At 37.0% G+C, this 19364-nt stretch overlaps 2 protein-coding genes and 1 long non-coding RNA gene across 3 annotated transcripts; 2 read left to right on the top strand and 1 right to left on the bottom strand.

The window, feature by feature from the left end:
- Window positions 1-676: 676 nt before the first annotated feature.
- On the top strand, window positions 677-16964 carry LOC143463554 (magnesium transporter NIPA2-like). The gene is made up of 5 exons (XM_076962075.1): window positions 677-2462; window positions 5974-6033; window positions 7006-7096; window positions 15140-15300; window positions 15527-16964. Exons 1-5 carry the CDS (start codon window positions 2207-2209, stop codon window positions 16045-16047), a joined length of 1089 nt encoding a protein of 362 aa, XP_076818190.1. The 5' UTR covers window positions 677-2206; the 3' UTR covers window positions 16048-16964.
- On the bottom strand, window positions 7129-14928 carry LOC143463552 (WD repeat-containing protein on Y chromosome-like). The gene is made up of 20 exons (XM_076962074.1): window positions 14798-14928; window positions 14050-14226; window positions 13691-13823; window positions 13512-13599; window positions 13314-13420; window positions 13073-13249; window positions 12667-12958; window positions 11998-12269; window positions 11804-11913; window positions 11498-11698; window positions 11023-11287; window positions 10651-10789; window positions 10458-10563; window positions 10030-10325; window positions 9333-9464; window positions 8814-9262; window positions 8468-8689; window positions 8125-8391; window positions 7725-7840; window positions 7129-7509 (listed from the first exon to the last, which is right to left on the bottom strand). Exons 2-20 carry the CDS (start codon window positions 14202-14204, stop codon window positions 7182-7184), a joined length of 3855 nt encoding a protein of 1284 aa, XP_076818189.1. The 5' UTR covers window positions 14205-14226; window positions 14798-14928; the 3' UTR covers window positions 7129-7181.
- A 1061-nt stretch (window positions 16965-18025) lies between the features above and the next one.
- LOC143462681 (uncharacterized) lies at window positions 18026-19223 on the top strand. Its single transcript, XR_013118200.1, has 2 exons — window positions 18026-18652; window positions 18872-19223. It is a non-coding gene; the product is annotated as an uncharacterized LOC143462681 (long non-coding RNA).
- Window positions 19224-19364: the final 141 nt, after the last annotated feature.

Below are 19364 nucleotides of genomic sequence, written 5' to 3'. Positions count from 1 at the left end.
TTAAATAAGACATTGTGACAGCTACATAATAAAGTCGACCACTTTCTATGGTTAACTTCGTAGACTGTGACGCAATGAATAGCTGTAAATGAAAGAATAACTCACGTCACGAATTATAACGATACACCGGAAGTCATGCATAGGCGACACGTAACGCAATGCTTTGCTTTGCCGATTTCCGTAGTCTATGCGGCATTCGATTTGCAAACAATTTTATAAAATCCTCACAATTTAAAACATTCTTCGATGTTTTTGATGTCTTTTTCTTGCCTGTAAGAATGGCTGATCAATTTGACTGCTGGGTATATTGTTTAATGCGAGGGTAAATTTAAATTAGGCTGCCGCTATTTCACCGGAAAAATCGTGCGTTTGAAACTGTCTTCACAGTTTCTTGTTAACCTAATTTAAATGTTATAAGATAGCAACCTAAATCTACCTTCCAATCTAAATCTAGCTCCAATAGGTAGCTAAAATCGACTACTTGCATAAGCTTTCTCCTAACCTAACTGCCTAACCTATCTTTAACAACAAGCTACGTGACTTAGGCTACGTAAGGTGAAATAGTTAATTCATAATCTTTATCGTCGTACTGAGGAAAGTCTTTTTTCGTCTTAAACCCGGCGACAAAAGTGTGAAATTTATCTAGGCTAGTGTATGCATCTAGGCCTATATGGACTGGTCCTGAATTACAGACCAGCCTTTAGGCCTAATACATCGTAGACTAATGTTTCTACTCCACTTGTATATAGGCTTAGAAAGGCTAAGCATTTTTTGAATTAAAGTTGCATGCCTATGTTTAGATTGGTACAGAAGTACATTAGTACTTAGCGTAGACCTAAATTTAAAATATGTTGAATTTACGAACAAGAAACTTAATTTTATATTCGACTGTAACCATTGCGGGCAGCTTGACAAGTTTCTACGCATTTTATCCTCGAATTCAAGAGAGCAAGTTGCTACGGACCATGAAAAAACTTGAGAAGGAAGGTCGTTATGAAAAAATGCAAGAAATCTCTCTTTCGCCGTACCTGAAGAATCACAAATTCATCATTCCCGGTCTTGATCAGAATAACTCGACCTGTAATGATTGAAAATAAAATTTAGAACTAAAATTAAGGTTTCACAATAATCTGTTTGTTTTTAAAAGAACAAACCAAAAGACACTCGGGTTTGTGGTTGTGCCATGCTGCCAAGCAAAGGTGTTACCGCAAAAGCAATCGTTTATAGGCCTACGAGCTGCCATACTGGCCACGAGTTTTCAGTATCAGAGTGTGGGGTATGCCATCTTATGTTCATAGGAGTTCATTTACATGACTATCTGTTGATTAAGTTAACATGATTTTTGTTGTAAAAGTAAAGCATATACAGATGCCCGTAAAGGCTACTTGCAAAATGACTGGTCGTATACTTCTTAGGTTTATCAGTTATATACAGTATACATACACAATAATAGTCATATACAATAATTACATTATAGATGTAATATACTAGCTTTTAGTGAAATTGTACGTTAAATTGTTAAATTTAACATAATTGTCATTTCTGACGAGCATGTATACTTACACTACTACATTAAGGCATAACCTCTTGATAAACCGCGATGTTGTGTTTTGCTTTAAAACTCTACTAGTTGATTTTTTGTTGGATCTGTGATGTTTTTTTTTATTCTTGGAATCCCATGTTTTACTACCTGTTTATTGTGTTTATATATTGTGGTGTTATTGAAGGTGTATACAGTCAGACCTCGTTCATCAGGACCACAGTGTTTCGTCATAAAATCTCGGTTTAGCGGGGTATCCAGATTATCGGAAAGTGAAAAATAAATCAAACTTGCAAATGTAGCACTGTGTTCAAAAAGCTGTATGTACCTTACTCCAATTCAAAGTATGTGTATGTGTAGGAGTTTAAAGAGTGAAACTGCAACATTATGCGTAGATAATAATAATCGGCTATTGTGTTTGTCAACAAACTACTGTATCTAGGACAATCGTGAATCATTTTCGCTTCACTCTAAATGCTCCGATTTATCAGATTTTATTGCTATTTATTTAGTATATGTGTTCCAAAAATTTTCTGTGGGAATCGGACAGCGGGATTTCTGGATTAAAGGGGTAAAACGCATGGGAAGAAATCCGTTCCCGACAGCTTTGTGTCGGATAGCAGGGCTTCGGGGTTAGGATTAACGAGGTCTCACTGTATATCATATATGAATGTTCAGGTTGTTACCGATATAGGTTTGCATGAAACAGTAGATAGATTTTGCATGGAAGTTGCTTCTGGTAGGACACTGTTAACAACAAACTATACTTCAACAAACATGGACAATGTAATTGAAGAGGATGCACCAAGTCACCCATTTATTGGATTGCTGATGTCCACAGTGTCTGCTATACTGGTTGGTGGTAGCTTCATCCTTCAGAAGAAGGGAGTGTTGCGCGGCAGTAGGAATTATGCCCTAAAAGGTATAATTTAGGCTAGATATTTCCAACATCTATGAAGATTTGTGCGCAGTTGTATGTACATAAGGTAGGCTTGGTCACTTGCGGCAATTAAAATATTTACAACATGGCAAATCGTTTCTCTTTGGAACTGTCTTATCATTGATTGTGTAGTGTACACAGTGGTGTTGTAATAGATATAGTCAGTTGGGGCAAAAAAAAACATAGGGGTACTTGGGGTAAAAAAGGACAGCCCCCCCAACTCCCCCTAAGAATGATTTTTTTGAAAAAGCTTTGCATGGTTAGAAACATCATTTATTTGCATAGTTTTTTAACATACAATACAGGTCTAGAGGTCAGTACTCTTCAGGAACTATGCAAATCACTAAATTGACCCAAAAACAGTCCAAAAAAACTTTTTTTGCTCTTTACTAAACTTTTTGTGGATCGAAAACGATGGTTAAAAATCACAATCTTTTTATGTGTATCTACATGATATTTTAGTATGATTGTACTCCAGTACTTCAATTTTGATTGCTGTTAACCTTTCATTCTATTTTATGTTGTCTTTTTTTACCCCAAAACTACACAATGTGTTGGGGCAAAAAAAGACAGTTGTTTTTATTTTCCCTGTGCTTGTTTTTCTTTACCCCATCTTTAATAACTTTCATTTTAGAACGATTTTGGTTGCTATAAGGAATTAAACTACCACTTTAATCCTTTACTTGCATTGTCTCAGTTTCCTGATCTCTAGTAAATACATTAATCTTAATGTACTGATGATTCATTTGAAATTAAGTTAAGCGTTAAGTTTTACTCTCCAATCATTTTGTGTTGATCTTTGTAGTTAATTGATTTATGTACCATTCCACTTTGTTGAACTCCTGCCAAATAGCTATTCAAAAGCTTAACCTTCTTGTAAGCATTTACCAGTTTCAAAAGTCTCTGTTCAGTAGTAGTTTAACCAGTCCCGGTAGCATTGTGTTTCTCCAAAAGATGAAGAAGGCAATCCAATTTTGGAAAAGACCAGTCCACAGGAAAGTGAATGGTCAAGTAATGTGGAAGAAATGCCATCCACCTCATCAATCCGCAACATTTAAGCTGTTTCCACACCGTCGACAAGCACCACAGTACAATCACGGATCAGAACAACAAAGGACATCATTAATGAGTTGCAACTTCACGCTCCCGAAGGGATGAAGTATGAAATACGGCTTGTGTCAAAAGATGAATCGGTTTCGATAGAAAGTGTGTTAAAATCAAGGGGACGACAAACAAATGACAAGAAGAAAAAAAGAAAAAAGAGTGAAGATGAATGGAAGCATTTTAACAAATGAAGAATTTAACGAGCAAGTTGAAAACTTTGAAGCAAATGGAACAATTGCAAAAAAGAGAAAAGCTGGGAGAAGGAAAAGGAACGCAGACGAAGATGAAGAAATAAATTCACTGGACTTGGAGGAGGAGGAAGAAATAGAAAGAAGGATGGAGCAGGAAATTCAAAGACAAATGGATGAAGACATGAGGAGAGTAGATACAGAGGATGAGATGGTAGAAGAGTCTGACGATGAATCTGAAGAAATGAATGACAAAACAAGAGAAGACACAGTTGTTAGAATGGAAGATGTAGAGGAAGAGAGAAGAGATGTAACTGAAGAAACTGTAAATGAACAGAAAAAAAGGAAAGAGAACAATTAAATTGGAAATAAACAAAAAGCAAGTTGGAAAGTACTTTGCAGTGTTTTGGGAGAAGCCAAAAACATATTATTGGGGAAAACTTCTGAAGGTCTTCAGAGACGAGGTTGATGGAAAAATTGAGCAAGCTGAATTTAAGTTTTGGGACAAGAAATCAACTTCAGAAGATGCAGTGTATTGGGACTGGCAAACAAAGGAAGACATAGATATAGTCACCGTTGAAAATTGTTTTTGGGGTCCTTCAACCGCAGTGTTAACTTCTGTCGGACGTGCAAAATCATATTTTGGTTTTGCCGAAGAAGAGGAAGTGAAAGAAAAATTTGTGTTCCTAAGCAAATATGGACTTCATAATGCATAAACTTTTTTGTTTGTTTTAACAAGATGTTACAGTTTCATCCTCATCTGTATATATTGCTATTTCTTCTGCTTTGTGTTGCTTTTAATAAACAAAATTTGCTGTCGAAATTGATTGTTTTTTTTTACCCCGAGCATGGTTTTTATTGCCCCAAACACTGGGGAAAAAAGAGCAACACAAAATATTCGATAAAAATAAAAAGAATAAACATAATGCTCCAATTTTTTGGATACATCAATGGAATATTAATATTGATCAATAGAGGGTAAAACTTGACTTTTTGGCCCATTTTTTAGCGAGAAAATCAAAAGTTTGTCAATTTTGCATTTTTTTGCCCCACTTGACTATAATTATTAAATCTAAAGAAGAAAACAATAATGGCATAGAAACTGGTGTACCACACGCTTACCATACAGTGCTGGACCCTGCAGTTTTATATATGAACAATGTATATATATTAATTTGTTTATTATAAATAATATTTAAGTTCATGATACATATATATACTATATTTAATACATGTATATACTATATATATAATAGTAAAATAATAGTAAGTTAGATTTAAAGAAGAGCATTTATTCTGGGTAAATGCAGTAATGGGTAAATGTCTTTAATGATATAAAAGCATTATGCATATTTAGAGCTTATATTGCTACTGATGTTTTAATGTAAATGCCGGTGACCATTTACTATTTTCAACGTCTGGTGATTTTGTGTTAACCACCTTTACTTTTATCGTAAGCATTCATCTCCTAACTTGATTTATCTCTTCGGATATTATGACCAGTTTTTCCATCTTTTTCAAATTTTTCTTTAAAGTTTTTGTGGGAATTATGCAGCATAACAGTGACAATTGTGTCACGTGTATTCTCAATTCACTTATTGCATCGACTATCATGTTGCTGTATAACGCTAATAAACTAAATGACGAATTCAATGCTTTTATGTCATTTTGTGCTTAACTGTATAGATCCTGGTGTGGTTAAGCAGCGTTATAGCAGCTTTGGTAATTTGATCATTCGGATATTATGACGAAAGTTGTCTGGTCCCAATGTGGTTATAGTAAGCCGAGTCTACTGTACACTACTACATACTATACAATATACATATATGTATATTTTGATAACATTCATCAATCAAGAAATCCAGTATGGTTGTTCAGTTGTTACAGAGCATGCCTAATGTGTACTGTCAATAAATCTTGTGTAGTCATACATGATGTATTAGGTAGTAAGTAAATATTAATTCTTCCATGGAATCGCCTCGTATTGATATATAATAAGGGTTAGATAATTTAACTGCTGAAGAAATGTCTATTTATATAAGCACCGACGCACTGGACAAAAGTATGTGAATATCGGAACAAGATTTTTGTATGCATAGAATATATACCTGTATACATCATTTATTGTATCAATACCAGTGATAGTACATATCCATCTCACTAATGATGTATATATCAACAAATGTATAAATATATTTCAGACAAACACAAAGGCTTTGGCTATCTACAACAAGGCATGTGGTGGCTTGGAATGTTTTCAAGTGAGTTTGAAACGTTGACGTTTATGTTTCCGAAGGATATTCCAGAGGCACGTCACACTGGCGTGCCTGCCATTAATGATTCTAGCATATATATAAAAAATTGTTTTTGTAAGCAGTGGGCATGTTATTCATTTCGGTGTATATTTGTATGTTTAATGCACGTAAGTTGGGCCTGTAGCATGGTATATACCAGTAAAGCATTAATTGAAATTACATTACGAATTAATTAATATGAAATTACATGATGAATTAAGATTTCCTTAATTGGAAAATAGAAAAGAGAAATAATTAAACAGGAATTTTAGAAATTGGATGTAACTACCTAAGATCCAGCCAAACTGTGTAATTTCGAACAAAAAATTAAGAAATTGCACCATGTTAGAAGAATATTGACTTCTCAGGGTTATCCCAAACACGACTGAATCAGAAATTTGCATAAACTAATTACCATAATAGATTTTTGATTAAAATTACTCAACAATAATTAAGGAAATTTACAAAACATACAAAAATTGTTGATTTGTTTTTTTTTTCGAAAAAATAAGTTGTGCCTCATGTTTAGCTAATTTTTTAATGAACATAGCTCCAATTAAATGCGACAGTATTTGGTATATATTAGGAATGGGCGAATAATCTTCCTCGTGGCACATCCCTAGTATATATGTTGTATACACTAATGCAATGTTTAGTGCAGTTTGTATATATGCGGTAACCACTTATAAGCATAATTTGTTGTGTGGTAAATGTTTTAAATGGTTTACTTGTAAAGTTATCTCACAAAGCCTCTATTTGTGATTTATTAATTAATTATCAGTAAAAGTTTATTAAAACTAAGAGTTTATCGAGTATTACGTTAACCTCTTGGGTGCAATACCAAAGAAACAATAATATATGTAGACCTATATAAATATATGTGTGTTTTGAACTAAATTTTGTTATAGTTGAAAACCAATGATTCTCTCTTACTTCCAGTGGCAGTGGGTGAGGTGATAAACTTCATTGCGTATACAATTGCCCCGGCAATCCTGATTACACCACTTGGAGCCATGCGCGTAATTGTGAGGTGAGATCACCAAGTGAGATTTTAATGGCATATTACCCACTGCTTATAGTTGTCACACAATTACTTCTGTACTTGCTATTTATTGTCACGAAGCAATTGATGGCAAAGGCCCAACTAACGAAGGCACTTTTCTCCTTCGATTCTGCACAGTATGGCGAATAACTTTCCTCCCAAATAGATTCGGTGAATGTCCGGTTGCTTTGATTGGAGGAAGCCTTTTCTGCGATTTCTCATCTGCATCAAATGAGTCCTGGTTAAATGCATTGGCCGCAAGTAACTTCTTATGTGTCCAGTTTAAAGCTTGTTTCATGGCTGCTTTGTTCCGCAAATGCTCGGGGACAGGCATTTGAACAGGAGCAGGTATTTGTGCGTAGGGAAGTGAGTTGTAGATCATTGCTTGCCTATTGCACCACCTTTATTCAGATAAATCAGTTAATGAGGGTCAGTTTTGAATATATTCACTGTAAATATAAAGCTGATGGTAGGCTGCTGTACATTAAAGTTCATAATTATAACATTTCTGCCTTGCATGGAGTTTAACACCACCGATACCAGTGTTGAAAAGTATGAGTATCGTAACATTTATTGGTCGTAGCATGATAAACAATGAAGAAATGAAACGTCTTACTTAATGCTTGGATCAATGGATGCTTTTTTGCGTCTACTTTTGGGCTTGTAGTTGCTTTTCCCTAAAATTGAGCTCTTAAGACCCTCGTTTTGGATCCTTGCATAGGTTTCTTCCACCTTAATTAAAAGTTAGTTAATTTATGAGACAGTTACCGTTAGTTAGTTAAGGTTAGACAGACAGTTACAAGAACTTTGTGCATATGTAAGACTCAATAATTGTGGGTAGATTTGATATATCTATCCTTGTTGATAACTCCTGTTGTAAGGTTTGTGCCCAAAGTTCCAAAGATGGAATTTTGTATAAATAGAAACTTTTCGTATATCTGTCTGTACACCTACATAGCAGAATTGCATTATACGGTACAATATGCATCCTCTATTATTATCCATTAATTGCTTGCCTGCCGACTTTGATGTTTCAGCCCATTCGGTCTTTCCTGTACTGGGCTTTGTCTTGTTTTTCTCTGCTCACCTTCATCAATTGGGTTTGCTTTGTTTAACTTTTTCTCACTTTCATATTCTCCCATTCTTCCCGACAGAGCTGCAAAGTTAACTGAGTCCCTCATTTGTTTCCACTTTACATAAATGCTCCCCTTTGCGGTACGAAGAGTCGTGGTCGAGGCAACTTGGCGCACATCGCTCGGAATTGATATTGGCAAGTCTTTCACCTAACACAAACCAGTTCGTGTTTCAGCAAAATACAAGCTTTTATGTTTTTAGAAGGAGCTGTAGGAACTTTCTAACCTTTACTGGAAAGTCAATGTTCCAGGGATTCTGCTGTCCAAATGTGCCAATATAGCGACCTTCGTCTGTCCACAGTCTAATGGTGCCATCGATGCCGCCAGATGCTATCAATCCATGATCATCAACGTAAGCAAGTGATGTCACTGATTGCACGTGACCTCGTACTGACATCGTCATCTCGGGTGCAATGGAATTTGGAAGATAATGTACTACCTGTTCACGCTGTCAATCAAAGTTTTTGTAAATTTATAGAATCATAGTGTGTGTTAGTTTTGTAATTTCAAACACTGTCGACTGCAAGAACCTGAGCGGCCGTTGTTGAAGGAAATAGTTGCTAAACACTTACCGAATTTGCTGAGTTAATCTCCGTCATTGAGGAGGAGACGGATCGTTGATTGAAATCATCACTATTGCAGTAATCGGAAATAGCCCATGTTCTTATGTAACCTCTGCTGTCTCCCGTTATCAGCAGCTTATTTTCACAATCAGTAGTCATTGTTGTTACAAAGTCATCATTATAACGTTGCTTGCAAGCGTGAAAGTAACCCCTCATTCCGCCCGTTGGGTGAACAGACCAAGTGGATATCCACCCTCTTGCACTGGAAGTCAACAGGTTTCCGACTGCCTCATCACAACGCCGGGTTTGTAAAAAAAGAATTTTGTAAACGGCGCGATCAGTTGAATCTACTACGTGGTTGTCGTCTGAACGGCCACTTTGTGTTGATGTTTTTGAAGCACGGCTCGGTGTACGGCTCCAAGTTTCTTGAAACGCTTCTGAAATCAGCTCATCGATATCTGTATACAGCAATGATTTCAATCTTCAAAATACGATGTATGTCGGAAAATTTCGGAAGTATTTAAATACCTAAAGCGCTTTGATACGGTACGCGTTTTGGTGATAGCCATGGCATGTTTCTAGGCAACCAATCTTCTTGGTAGTACATCTGATCCTTAAATGTAGTGGCTGATGGCCTTTCTTGATGCCCTGTCTCGGAATCTGCAAAGAGAGCTAATGAGAGTTGTTTCTTTATATTCACAAATGTTTGTTGACTGCATGGAATAGCGTTTACATGAATAGCGATCGGGTTTGCTTGTGTTTCATTATTTGCTGATATTAAAAAGTCAAGTCAAGTCATTTATTTGTGTTTAGTAGTGAAATATATACCGTATTAAAAGTTGTCTAGTTTCACCGTACGTTTCATTGTTCATTATTCATATATGATAATATGAATAATTGATAATAATCAGTTTTCATAATCTTATGGATCGTGCTTGCATAGCGCCTAAAGTTATTGTATGTTGTTGCATCTACGTAATTGTTTTGATGTGGTCGCGCCGAGATAATTGAGATTTGAGCTAAATAGTGTTTATTTACGAAGAAGAGCTAGCTTGAATTTTTTTTAACTTTGATTTGAGTTCTTGCAACTGAGAGAATGTGACTGGGCTCTGGCATAAGTCAACTCAATTTCAGAAGACTTCAAAAACTGATCAGTAGCGATAAAATAATCAAGTGTAGAAACTAGACTTTCGAATCTTAAAGTCTAATGTACACATAAACTCACTTTCTGTTTTAATGTTAGCCATGCGATGTCGGTTTCTTTCAAGGTGTTTACTAAAATGGATTGGGAGCAAACTGACGAACATATTGAATATCATTAAAACTTCTCCGCTTTTAATTGACCATATGTACACGTCTCCATCGTATGCTGATGTTGCAAGGAAGGAATCTTGTCGGTGAAAATCCAAACTCAAAATATCGTCATTGTGCTTATGACGTAACAGCTGATAGCTGTCGTCGCCATAGGAATCAATGTAAACTCGCACGTGTCTGTTCCATCCAGCAGTCACGATGCGTTGCCTGTAAATAGATTGTAATACTTTGTTTTCAAAAATTGTAAATCATTTTCATTCAACACCAGAAGTTTTTCAAAAAATTTTCACTGTCAGTTGTTTCTAATCGACTTCCAACTATCTCTGTTTCTTAGTTTACTTTGTGAAAACCACGTCTGTAATTTCTTGATCATCCATCTTGTCAAGTCGTCTGAGCTTTGCTCCATTATTGAAGTTCCACAGAATGGCATTTCCATTTCGACCACCTGCCATTACAAAGAAACTAGGTCAAAGGCCAATGTGAATGGTAATGAAGGTGAGCCAGTTAGAATAGACCGGTCTCAGGTCAGTACCGGTCAAAAGTCTCCTGTTGGTTGGGTCAAAGGTCATACAAGTGATCTCCAGATCGTCTCCAGCACAAAACTGCATTTGCTTCATTCCTGTTTTGATATCCCAAATGCAGATCAGTGAGTCTTCTCCTCCAGTGACTATCTATCGTTCGAAATCGAGATTAAATGCTGCCTAATGTATGTGGCTAATATGGTAAATGCAGATTGTGCAAATTGTGCAAAATGCAAATTGTGCAGATGTTTGTTTGTGAAAGGTTCAAGTTAAACACTTTTGAATACAACAAAGAGGATGGATTTTGAAAGTAGAAATACTTGCAAGGATTACATCTGTTTTTCAGAGATGAACAGTGTTAATGGTTTTGCAAGGTCGTTTACCTGGTTGAAGACTGGATTATACAAAACCCTCACGACTGGTTTCAGATTATTTTGGGATTGTTTTTGTTTTTTTGATGTCGTGACGAGATTGCCTGGCTGCAGAACTCCGATTTTGTTTGTCGCCACAACCAATTCTTTGAGTCTCTCATTGAAATATGCTGCTGTGATGTAAAATCTTCCTAATCCAATAATTCTCCCAGGGATGCTCTGCTTGCACGAATAGTCACGCAAATCCCACACTCGAACGTTTTTATCTTTGCTTATACTGCGATATAAAAAGAAGCTTGTGAAGTAATACTGAATGGTGCCTGGTTTAATACACAACCGCAGCCAAGGTAACACTGGTAATCAACCTGTACACAACAATATCTATTTCCGTGATGTACGTCAATCACAAACAGGACTATTGGTTTAATGATGATGCCAGTGATAGGGATTGTGAGCGTCTTAGAAAGGTCAATTTTAACAAGAATACCTTATGATTTGGTGGTCAAATGCGCGGATGAGTACTTCCTGTACGGCCGTGTTGTGCCCTATCAAAACTGCTGAAGATTTTGTTACGACGTATGGATTCCAAACTCTGACATTACAGTCCCGGCTGCCGGTAACGATTAGATTCCATTCTGTGTCGTACGACAGGCACAAAACTCCTTTACGAATATAGAAGTGCGATTTCCTAAAAATGCATGGTTGGAGTGAAGATTTTGACATCAGAGTCAGTTGATGTTATTAATTTTATATTTCAGGTATTTTGACGTAATTTTTATGACTTATTTATTACCTGTTGACCGTGAGCTTCTGTTTTGGAGTTCCCCCTTTTTTTTCTGTTATGTCAGCAAAGAAGAGCGCTGGATCATCTTTAATACAACCAGAAATAAAACATTCTTGGCCCTGTTATAATGAAAATGTAGCCATGTTATCAACGTTACCAATCATGGCGAAAATAATTGATAAATATCTTGAGCTACTTCTCACCTTCCTGCTCACGTAATAGCGCACTTGTTGTACCCAATCTCTGTGGATTTTGAACTTGCTGGCTGTGACTTCAGCGATCCCACCTCGAATTATTCGAAGAAGAGCAATTTTATTTGTTGGACACATGGGGGCAGAAAAGAGACTTAAGTTTGGATTATTGTAGAATCGTAATATAGTAATGCGACCACTTGTGTCACCCCAGAGCAAGATAGCATATTTTGGTTCTTTGTGGTCGAAGCTGTAGTCCATCGTGAGGGCGCAATGTTTTAAATCTGTCGAAAAAAATTTCTCAAAAATATTGGAGGTCTATTTGTGCCTTGTGAGCAGTGATGGTCAAACTAGCCTAAGGTAACTCAAGTCAAGGTATTGTTACTTTTCATAAAATCTACTTCACTAGAAATACTGCTTTTTAAGCCTATTCTGGTACAAAAGTAAGACTTGGAGGCTTTTAGACTACTTTCAAGTAAGTTTGAACTTGAATCCTCAACCTAAAGTTAGTTACTTAAAATACCAAGCCTGTAAAAATGAATTTTTTTGGCATCAGAGTCACGCAATAACGCTACCCTATAACTATAGACCCAAATAACATCTTGAAAAGCTGCTATCCCAACCTTAACACACCAAAGTACTAAATTTTGAATTAAAAAAAATTGCTTTTCCAAGCTGTACCTATAATTTGGAATTTCTTTTTGATTGTGTTTGATGTTATTGAATAGAAGGAAATCTCACAGTCAGTTGAAGCCACAGCTATTGTGTTGCAATTTGCCATGCACACCATATCTGTTACAAATAAAGGTTTGCCACTTGCACCAGTTTTTGTTCCGTTCAGGACGGCAGATTTTTGCAATTCCCATTCGAGATTCCAAATATTTAGCATCCCTTCCCTTGATAAAGTCACATACCGGCTTGCCGCATCATCATAATCATTGATGCTGTAAACGTTGTGCCTTGTAGAGTACACCTTGACAAGTAACATTATATTATAAGTTGTTTTGCCATTTTGAAGCAGGAGTGTGGTTGATAGCTGTAATAGTGGTACGCAGTGCACTTGCTAAAGAGTTTTTATTGAATAAACCTGAAGGAGTTTAATGCTGCAAATGGATTCCAGGTGGTTGCTCGGCTGATATTTAATACGATTTGGGAAGGGGCAATCTTGATCAAGTGTGAACATATTCTTTCGCTCTTGATACTCGAGCAGCATATACGAAAGGTATTCGTCCCAGTCCACAGTCCCGTCGCAGTTAGTATCAACCTAAAATAGAAGTTATCAAGTAGCCAGAGCGTGCGTGGCTGTAATATTCTTCACGGTATCGTACCTTCATGAAAATCATCTTCAGCTCTTCGTCATCTATATTGTTCCCAACAGTCTTTTTCATGGCGATCCGGAATTGCTCCACGTCCAAGCCTTTTTGCTCCCCGCTACCTGTGTTGCACAAAAATATTTAGGGTTTGTTTGATTAAAGGTATTCTGTTGCTGTCGTGCTTTTAAAAATTTTGTTATCCAGGCCAATGACCTTCCTTAAATATCTCCTCCAGTTGACGTAAATGAGCGGAGTTCATCTGATCTTCAATCCTTTTAGGCTCAATCGGATCAGACAGATCCTGTGCGGGTTGTTAAAACGTATAGTTTGGTATTAATTCATATTCACAGTAACCTAGCACTTTAACATTGCTTAAAATATAGATAACCCACTTTCCCGGAAGATTTGTTTTCAGTTGTCTTCGTGTTAGAGTGCTTCTGTTGGGCATCTTCCATCTGTATTGAACTTTTTCTCTCACTTGCGCCTTCCTGACGTTTTTGGCCTTGAAACGTCGTAGACGACGTACTATAAGTAACAGCGAATGAGTTGAGTCAGTTCTTTTTTCATCAACAAAGTGCATGTCAGCAATCTTATCGTTTTGGGGTCAATGCGTCGATACACTCAGCATAAATTTGACGGTTAGTGATAGGTAGTCAGTGATAGCTGCATGATTACTTGTTATAAGATGTTCAGGTGTTACCCAGTACGTATTGTGCAAGATATATCTGCATCAGTCTAGTCCCTACGTCACCTTTGTGATAGTTCAACTTGCGATGACGTAGCAGCAACATCGGCTCCTGTCGTTCTTGAGAGATTGCTCTTCGTTGTGATGCTAAGTGCGTCAGGGTGTATTTTAACCCCTTTTGTCCCAATCTCATCCTGGGTTTCGCCCATACTTGCTGGCATGGTTCAAGAAAGGTAGTCGTACCTGGAAAAACGATTATGCGATTTTAGCTTTGATCTTTTGTGTTAAAATTCTGGTCATTCGATACAAGTCATAAGATAGCGAAAAATTGCAGAAAAATCATAAGACAACTCGCTTATAAAGTTCAAAAGTGGGTTTTGAAACTTTGTTTAGTAACTACGAAATAATCGACTTCCACGGCATCGTGCATGCATTTTAACTTCAAAAAGGAGAATTAATTTCGCTTCAAAACCCTGTCAGGTCACTGTATTTTACAGCAAACAAAGCAACTGAAATAATCGACCAATCAGTTGAAATTTTGAAGCTAAACGCTGCAACATACGTGGTCGTATTTCAACAAAAAGTCGTAGCGGCTCGGGCAAGGCATTTGGCTACATGGAAATTCTTCCTCGCAAGGATTGTAATTTTGTAAAATGCGCCGTGTTTTAGATAAAACCTATACCTTATACTTGCACTAAACCAATCTTGTACTTAATTACATAACTTTTTTCTCAGTTACAATTAATTGTCCGGTCATCGGGAACAAATTTCTGTTAAATAAAAGCCACTGCGCACAGTTAACTACTGTAAATACCTTGTATCTTTCGACGAAATCTTCAAACGTATTTGTTCGTTTTTTGCTGACAGATTTTACACCTACGTACCTACGTTTTCTGTAAACAGACATATCCATTTTCAATACAACCTTTACTTTAATAAATAATTACTTTAATTAAAAATACCGTACTCCACACGTTACAGTATTTTGCGGCAATATTTTATTTCTTTTTAATGAAGTGTTATCTTTGTTTATGACGTAATAGAGCGACTACCTATTGTCATGGTAAGGGAATTGGCAAGTTTGAAACATACGTTTTACTTCACTAAACTAAAGTGAACGGAATTTTCTAAGGTCACGACGTTATTTCTTTTCCAGCGCGGTTTTATCTTCGTTCTTTTTGGGCGAGAGACTGGACCGATTCGGCAAGGCAGGCGTCCTTCTAAGCTTGGTAGGCTCCACTGTGATTGTCGTGCACTCGCCGACAAGTGAAAAGGTTTCTAATTTTGACGAATTGGTCCAGCAGTTTATCGATCCTCGTGAGTCTCTTGTACTTTACGTTTTCAGGGAAACCTCTGACAAAAAGTTTATTTAAAACCTTTTAAATAAAGTAATAATAAATAAATAAATTTAAAATTAAATTTAAAAAAATTAAAATAGAGAAATAATAAGTTTGTACTCGTAAATTTCTTTTCTATAAACCATGCATACAACTAAGCTCCCAAGGGACATTGTATCATTATCAGCCATTACTCGTATTTTTAGTTTTCCTCACATACTGCGCCATCCTTTTTATTACCCCCATCGTCCTTATCTTTCTCGTTGCTCCCAAACACGGGCACACCAACATCATGGTCTACCTCACCATCTGCAACATGGTCGGTGCACTGACTGTCCTTTGCGGTAAGGGGCTCGGCATTTCAATAAAGACCCTCCTGGCCCCGTCCGGAATCGGGGTCATCTTTCACCCCCTGTTCTGGGTGCTTGTCGCCTGCCAGATAGTGGGCATACCGGTGCAGATTGTGTATATCAACAAAGCCCTCGCCCTCTTCGAGACGAGTGCCGTGACCCCGATCAAGTACGTCTTCACCAACGTCTTCCTCATCATTGGATCCATCCTGCTCTTTCAGGAGTCACTGGGTCCTAAAGATTTTGTCGGATTTGCGTGCGGATTCGTCACCATTGTTGTCGGAGTCGTGCTGCTCAACTCCCCCAAAGGTAATCAATCAAAAGCGGCCCGTTATGACGTCAGAGACGATGACGTAGAGATGGACCCGCTGCAGTGACAAACTTTTCATTGAGTTAAAGCGAAATTTCTTTAGATCTCGGTACTTTTCCTAGTATCTTGCCTGTTGGTAATTTGCAGTGTTGCTCTTCTTAATGACGTTTCCATAAAGGGATGCAACACCACCAAAAGTTGCGACCAGTTTTTTTGGCCGATTTCGGCTGAAGTTTTTACGAGATTCGAAAATTTGTGTAATTTTATCACGTATTAATTTTTCTATTTTAATGACTTCAAACTGTTTGTCGAATTAGTGTTGCTTCAGTTTATATGCACTAACTAACTTTTATGCACTAATTTATTGAGAAATCCTACTGTTTTAATCACTGATATTAGGTTTTTATTTGAACTTTCAGTGTGGTGCTAACATCGCCCTCGTAGAAAAGTATGACTGTATGTAGCGTGTGTTGAATATGATCGTGATTTTGACTTGATCAACAATGCATTGTAGTGTGGACTGTATCAGATTTTGCATCGATTATGTAACGTTGTTAATAAGAGTATTTGATTTGATTGCTGCATGTGCTAACTGTATCTCGTGTATTTAATTCACCGTGCACTGTGCCGATGTGACCATTTTCTAAAAAAAAAAAAACATTAACATATAGTGCATATGGACATAGTACACACCGTATGTGTGATTGGTGCTAAAAGTGCTTTCGGGACAAAAGTAACCCATTTTGTACATTTCCTATTTTGGATGTGAATTTTCATTGCTGGTAAAACATTATCACAATAGCAATTACACACTTTATGTGTTTCCTGATATCTTTTGTTGCACATTATTATTATTATGTGTAGTCAGTTCCTTGCCGCCGTTGCAGAATATTCGAGACCGTAATTATAGCTTCATAATCTCTGTGGACTTCACCTCAATGAATTGTTTGTTAATTTTGCGAAATGAATTCATATACTCTCTTATTCGTCTTCGTTTGTGAAAGAAATGGTTGATAGACCGCTTGCTAACTTTCACAGTGCAGTATCAGTTTGATAAAGTTGTTTCCAAACTAGTACAAAGGCCCGGATGTGTGAAAGAGATCACCTGACGCACCAGGAGTCCCAACTCAAACGATCGCATGTTGGTTGTATCACACGTTGGCTACCTGTACATCTGATAAACATTTATCTATCACATATTAGTGGGATGGTTCGTGTATATTGTTCACTCTCGTATACGTTGATGTCCTTTAAAATAAGTTTGTCTCAAATAAGTTTATGACGTAGGCTACTGTCGATATATAAGAGGAGATATCCATCATGAGAAATCATCGCCGACGTCTGGCAGGGACTTTCCCACATTCAGACTATAGGGATTTGGAAACCATGTGATGTCTATGGACCTATCTCATATCTTTATACTCATGTTCTGGTTTCGACTTTTAAAATATACTTGTACTGTTAGTAAAACCAACAAAAATTCATTATACTTTATTTATTTCACAACCGGACTAGAGTCAATGTCTAAAAATAATTCTTTGTAAAGCATTAAAATGTTTTGAACGTGTGAGCATCATTTTCCGAAAGAACGTGACGATACGTTGGTGCCGTCGGTATTTGCACCAGATCCGACATAGTTCATGAAAATTGAAATAAATCACGAAGGTGTCACCTGACATAAATAGTTTTGCACCAGTTTGATTTTTTATTTCATTTTGACGAATGATTTGCTTGACATGCCTACCACCGTGCATCATCCTATGGGCGACAGGTGCGTGCTGCGTTCCCAGAAACAGCAACATTTTTCAACGAAAAGTGGCAGTGTTTATTAATGAACAAACACAAACCCGCGTAACCCTGACGTCAAACCGCCGACATCGGTTTTAGCGGCATGCATAAACTTAAACGTCAAAACAATTTTGCAAAATGCTAAAGGGTTTCCGTGAAATGTTAGTTATTCCAAATCAATTGCAAACGAATCCAACACTCAAACGGAAATGTCGACAACTGGCCAGACAACTACAAATGTTTGTCGTTGCCAATATATTGTGGCGGTCGTGATAATAAATTATAATAAGTTATGTAATTGGCATTTTAATAAGCGGATTGTGTGTTTCTCCAGTTAGAGGCAATTAAATATTTAAACAGATGTATTATTCGTGGTTAAATCCGTTATTGAAACAAAGGAGCTTGAAGTGTTTCAAGTAGCATTGTATTGTAGCGAGTGTATCGTTAGATGGTACTTGTGATGTAAAAGCTTTGGTGACATAGTACGATGCAAAATGACATGTTATTTGCTGATTGGCTAATGTGTTTGTATAAAAACTAAGCTTTAGTTAAAATCGCTCTCTTCTTCTCTTCTTCTGAATTGAAGTTATTTGAACTTTATTTGAATGTAAAAGGATGATAAAATGTTTCTGATGTGATACAACAATATTTCGGACAATATAACAATTAGACTTTATGAATCTGGGGCTGATTTAAAGAAACAATATAGAGAAAGCAGGCGCAACGGAGTCAAAGACACAATTGTTTAAGAGTTCTAAAAGAAAGACTAATAGCCTTTGGCTTTAGGCCAACCTAAACCTGTGGTTTGATGGGACCAAGGGAGAATGTGACGATAAAGGAGGCGATTTGGCTGTTTTCGGAATTAAGGACAATGACGTTCGATTGTAAGAAAAATTTGCAATGATTTGTTGTCTTTTTAACGCACAGTTGTTGACGACTTGAACTAGGCCGATATGAGAAGTTAAACTACACTATCTCCGTAACAACGTATTAACTAGCTATTTGGCTAATACAGTTGCTACTTGTCAGCTGATATTGATTTAGCCTACATTTTCCTTTAACTTAAACCTTGAAGCAGCGATCAAATTGCTATCAAATTTTAGGGAAATTGCTGATGTGTTACTGAGACCATTTGGAATCACACACACCTGGGTCGGTCTCAGGAAATCATTTAAAGAAAGCAGCTGGAGTTGGAGTGACGAGAGCACGGGAGGAGACGAGATTAACTGGTATCCAGGCCAGCCTAGCAGCGGAACTCACGACTGCGCTTTCCTGCTTGGCAGTGGAGACGCAGAATTTCGAATGGGGGCCACCAGATGCCGGACATCGTCATATGTCGGTCTATGTGAAGTCTCAACTAAAACCATAGTGCTGGTTTAGTAGGGTGTAACATAAGCCTACTATTTGGTTTCTGAGTTGAATATAATAACGGAAAATAAAGATTGACTGCGGGAATGTTATTGCCTGTGACTAAAATGAATTAGATATAGACGATAACGATTCTTAACCTGAATATACTATTCGTAATCTTTAATCAGAAGTACAAATCTATTTCAGATAGTGGTATTTGTGATATTTCAGATATTTGTGACCTAA

The sequence above is a fragment of the Clavelina lepadiformis genome, chromosome 6 (genome assembly GCF_947623445.1).
Source record: "Clavelina lepadiformis chromosome 6, kaClaLepa1.1, whole genome shotgun sequence".
Classification (NCBI taxonomy): Eukaryota; Metazoa; Chordata; class Ascidiacea; order Aplousobranchia; family Clavelinidae; genus Clavelina; species Clavelina lepadiformis.
The sequence above is the reverse complement of the archived record's forward strand: the minus strand, read 5'-3'. Positions and strand labels throughout refer to the sequence as shown.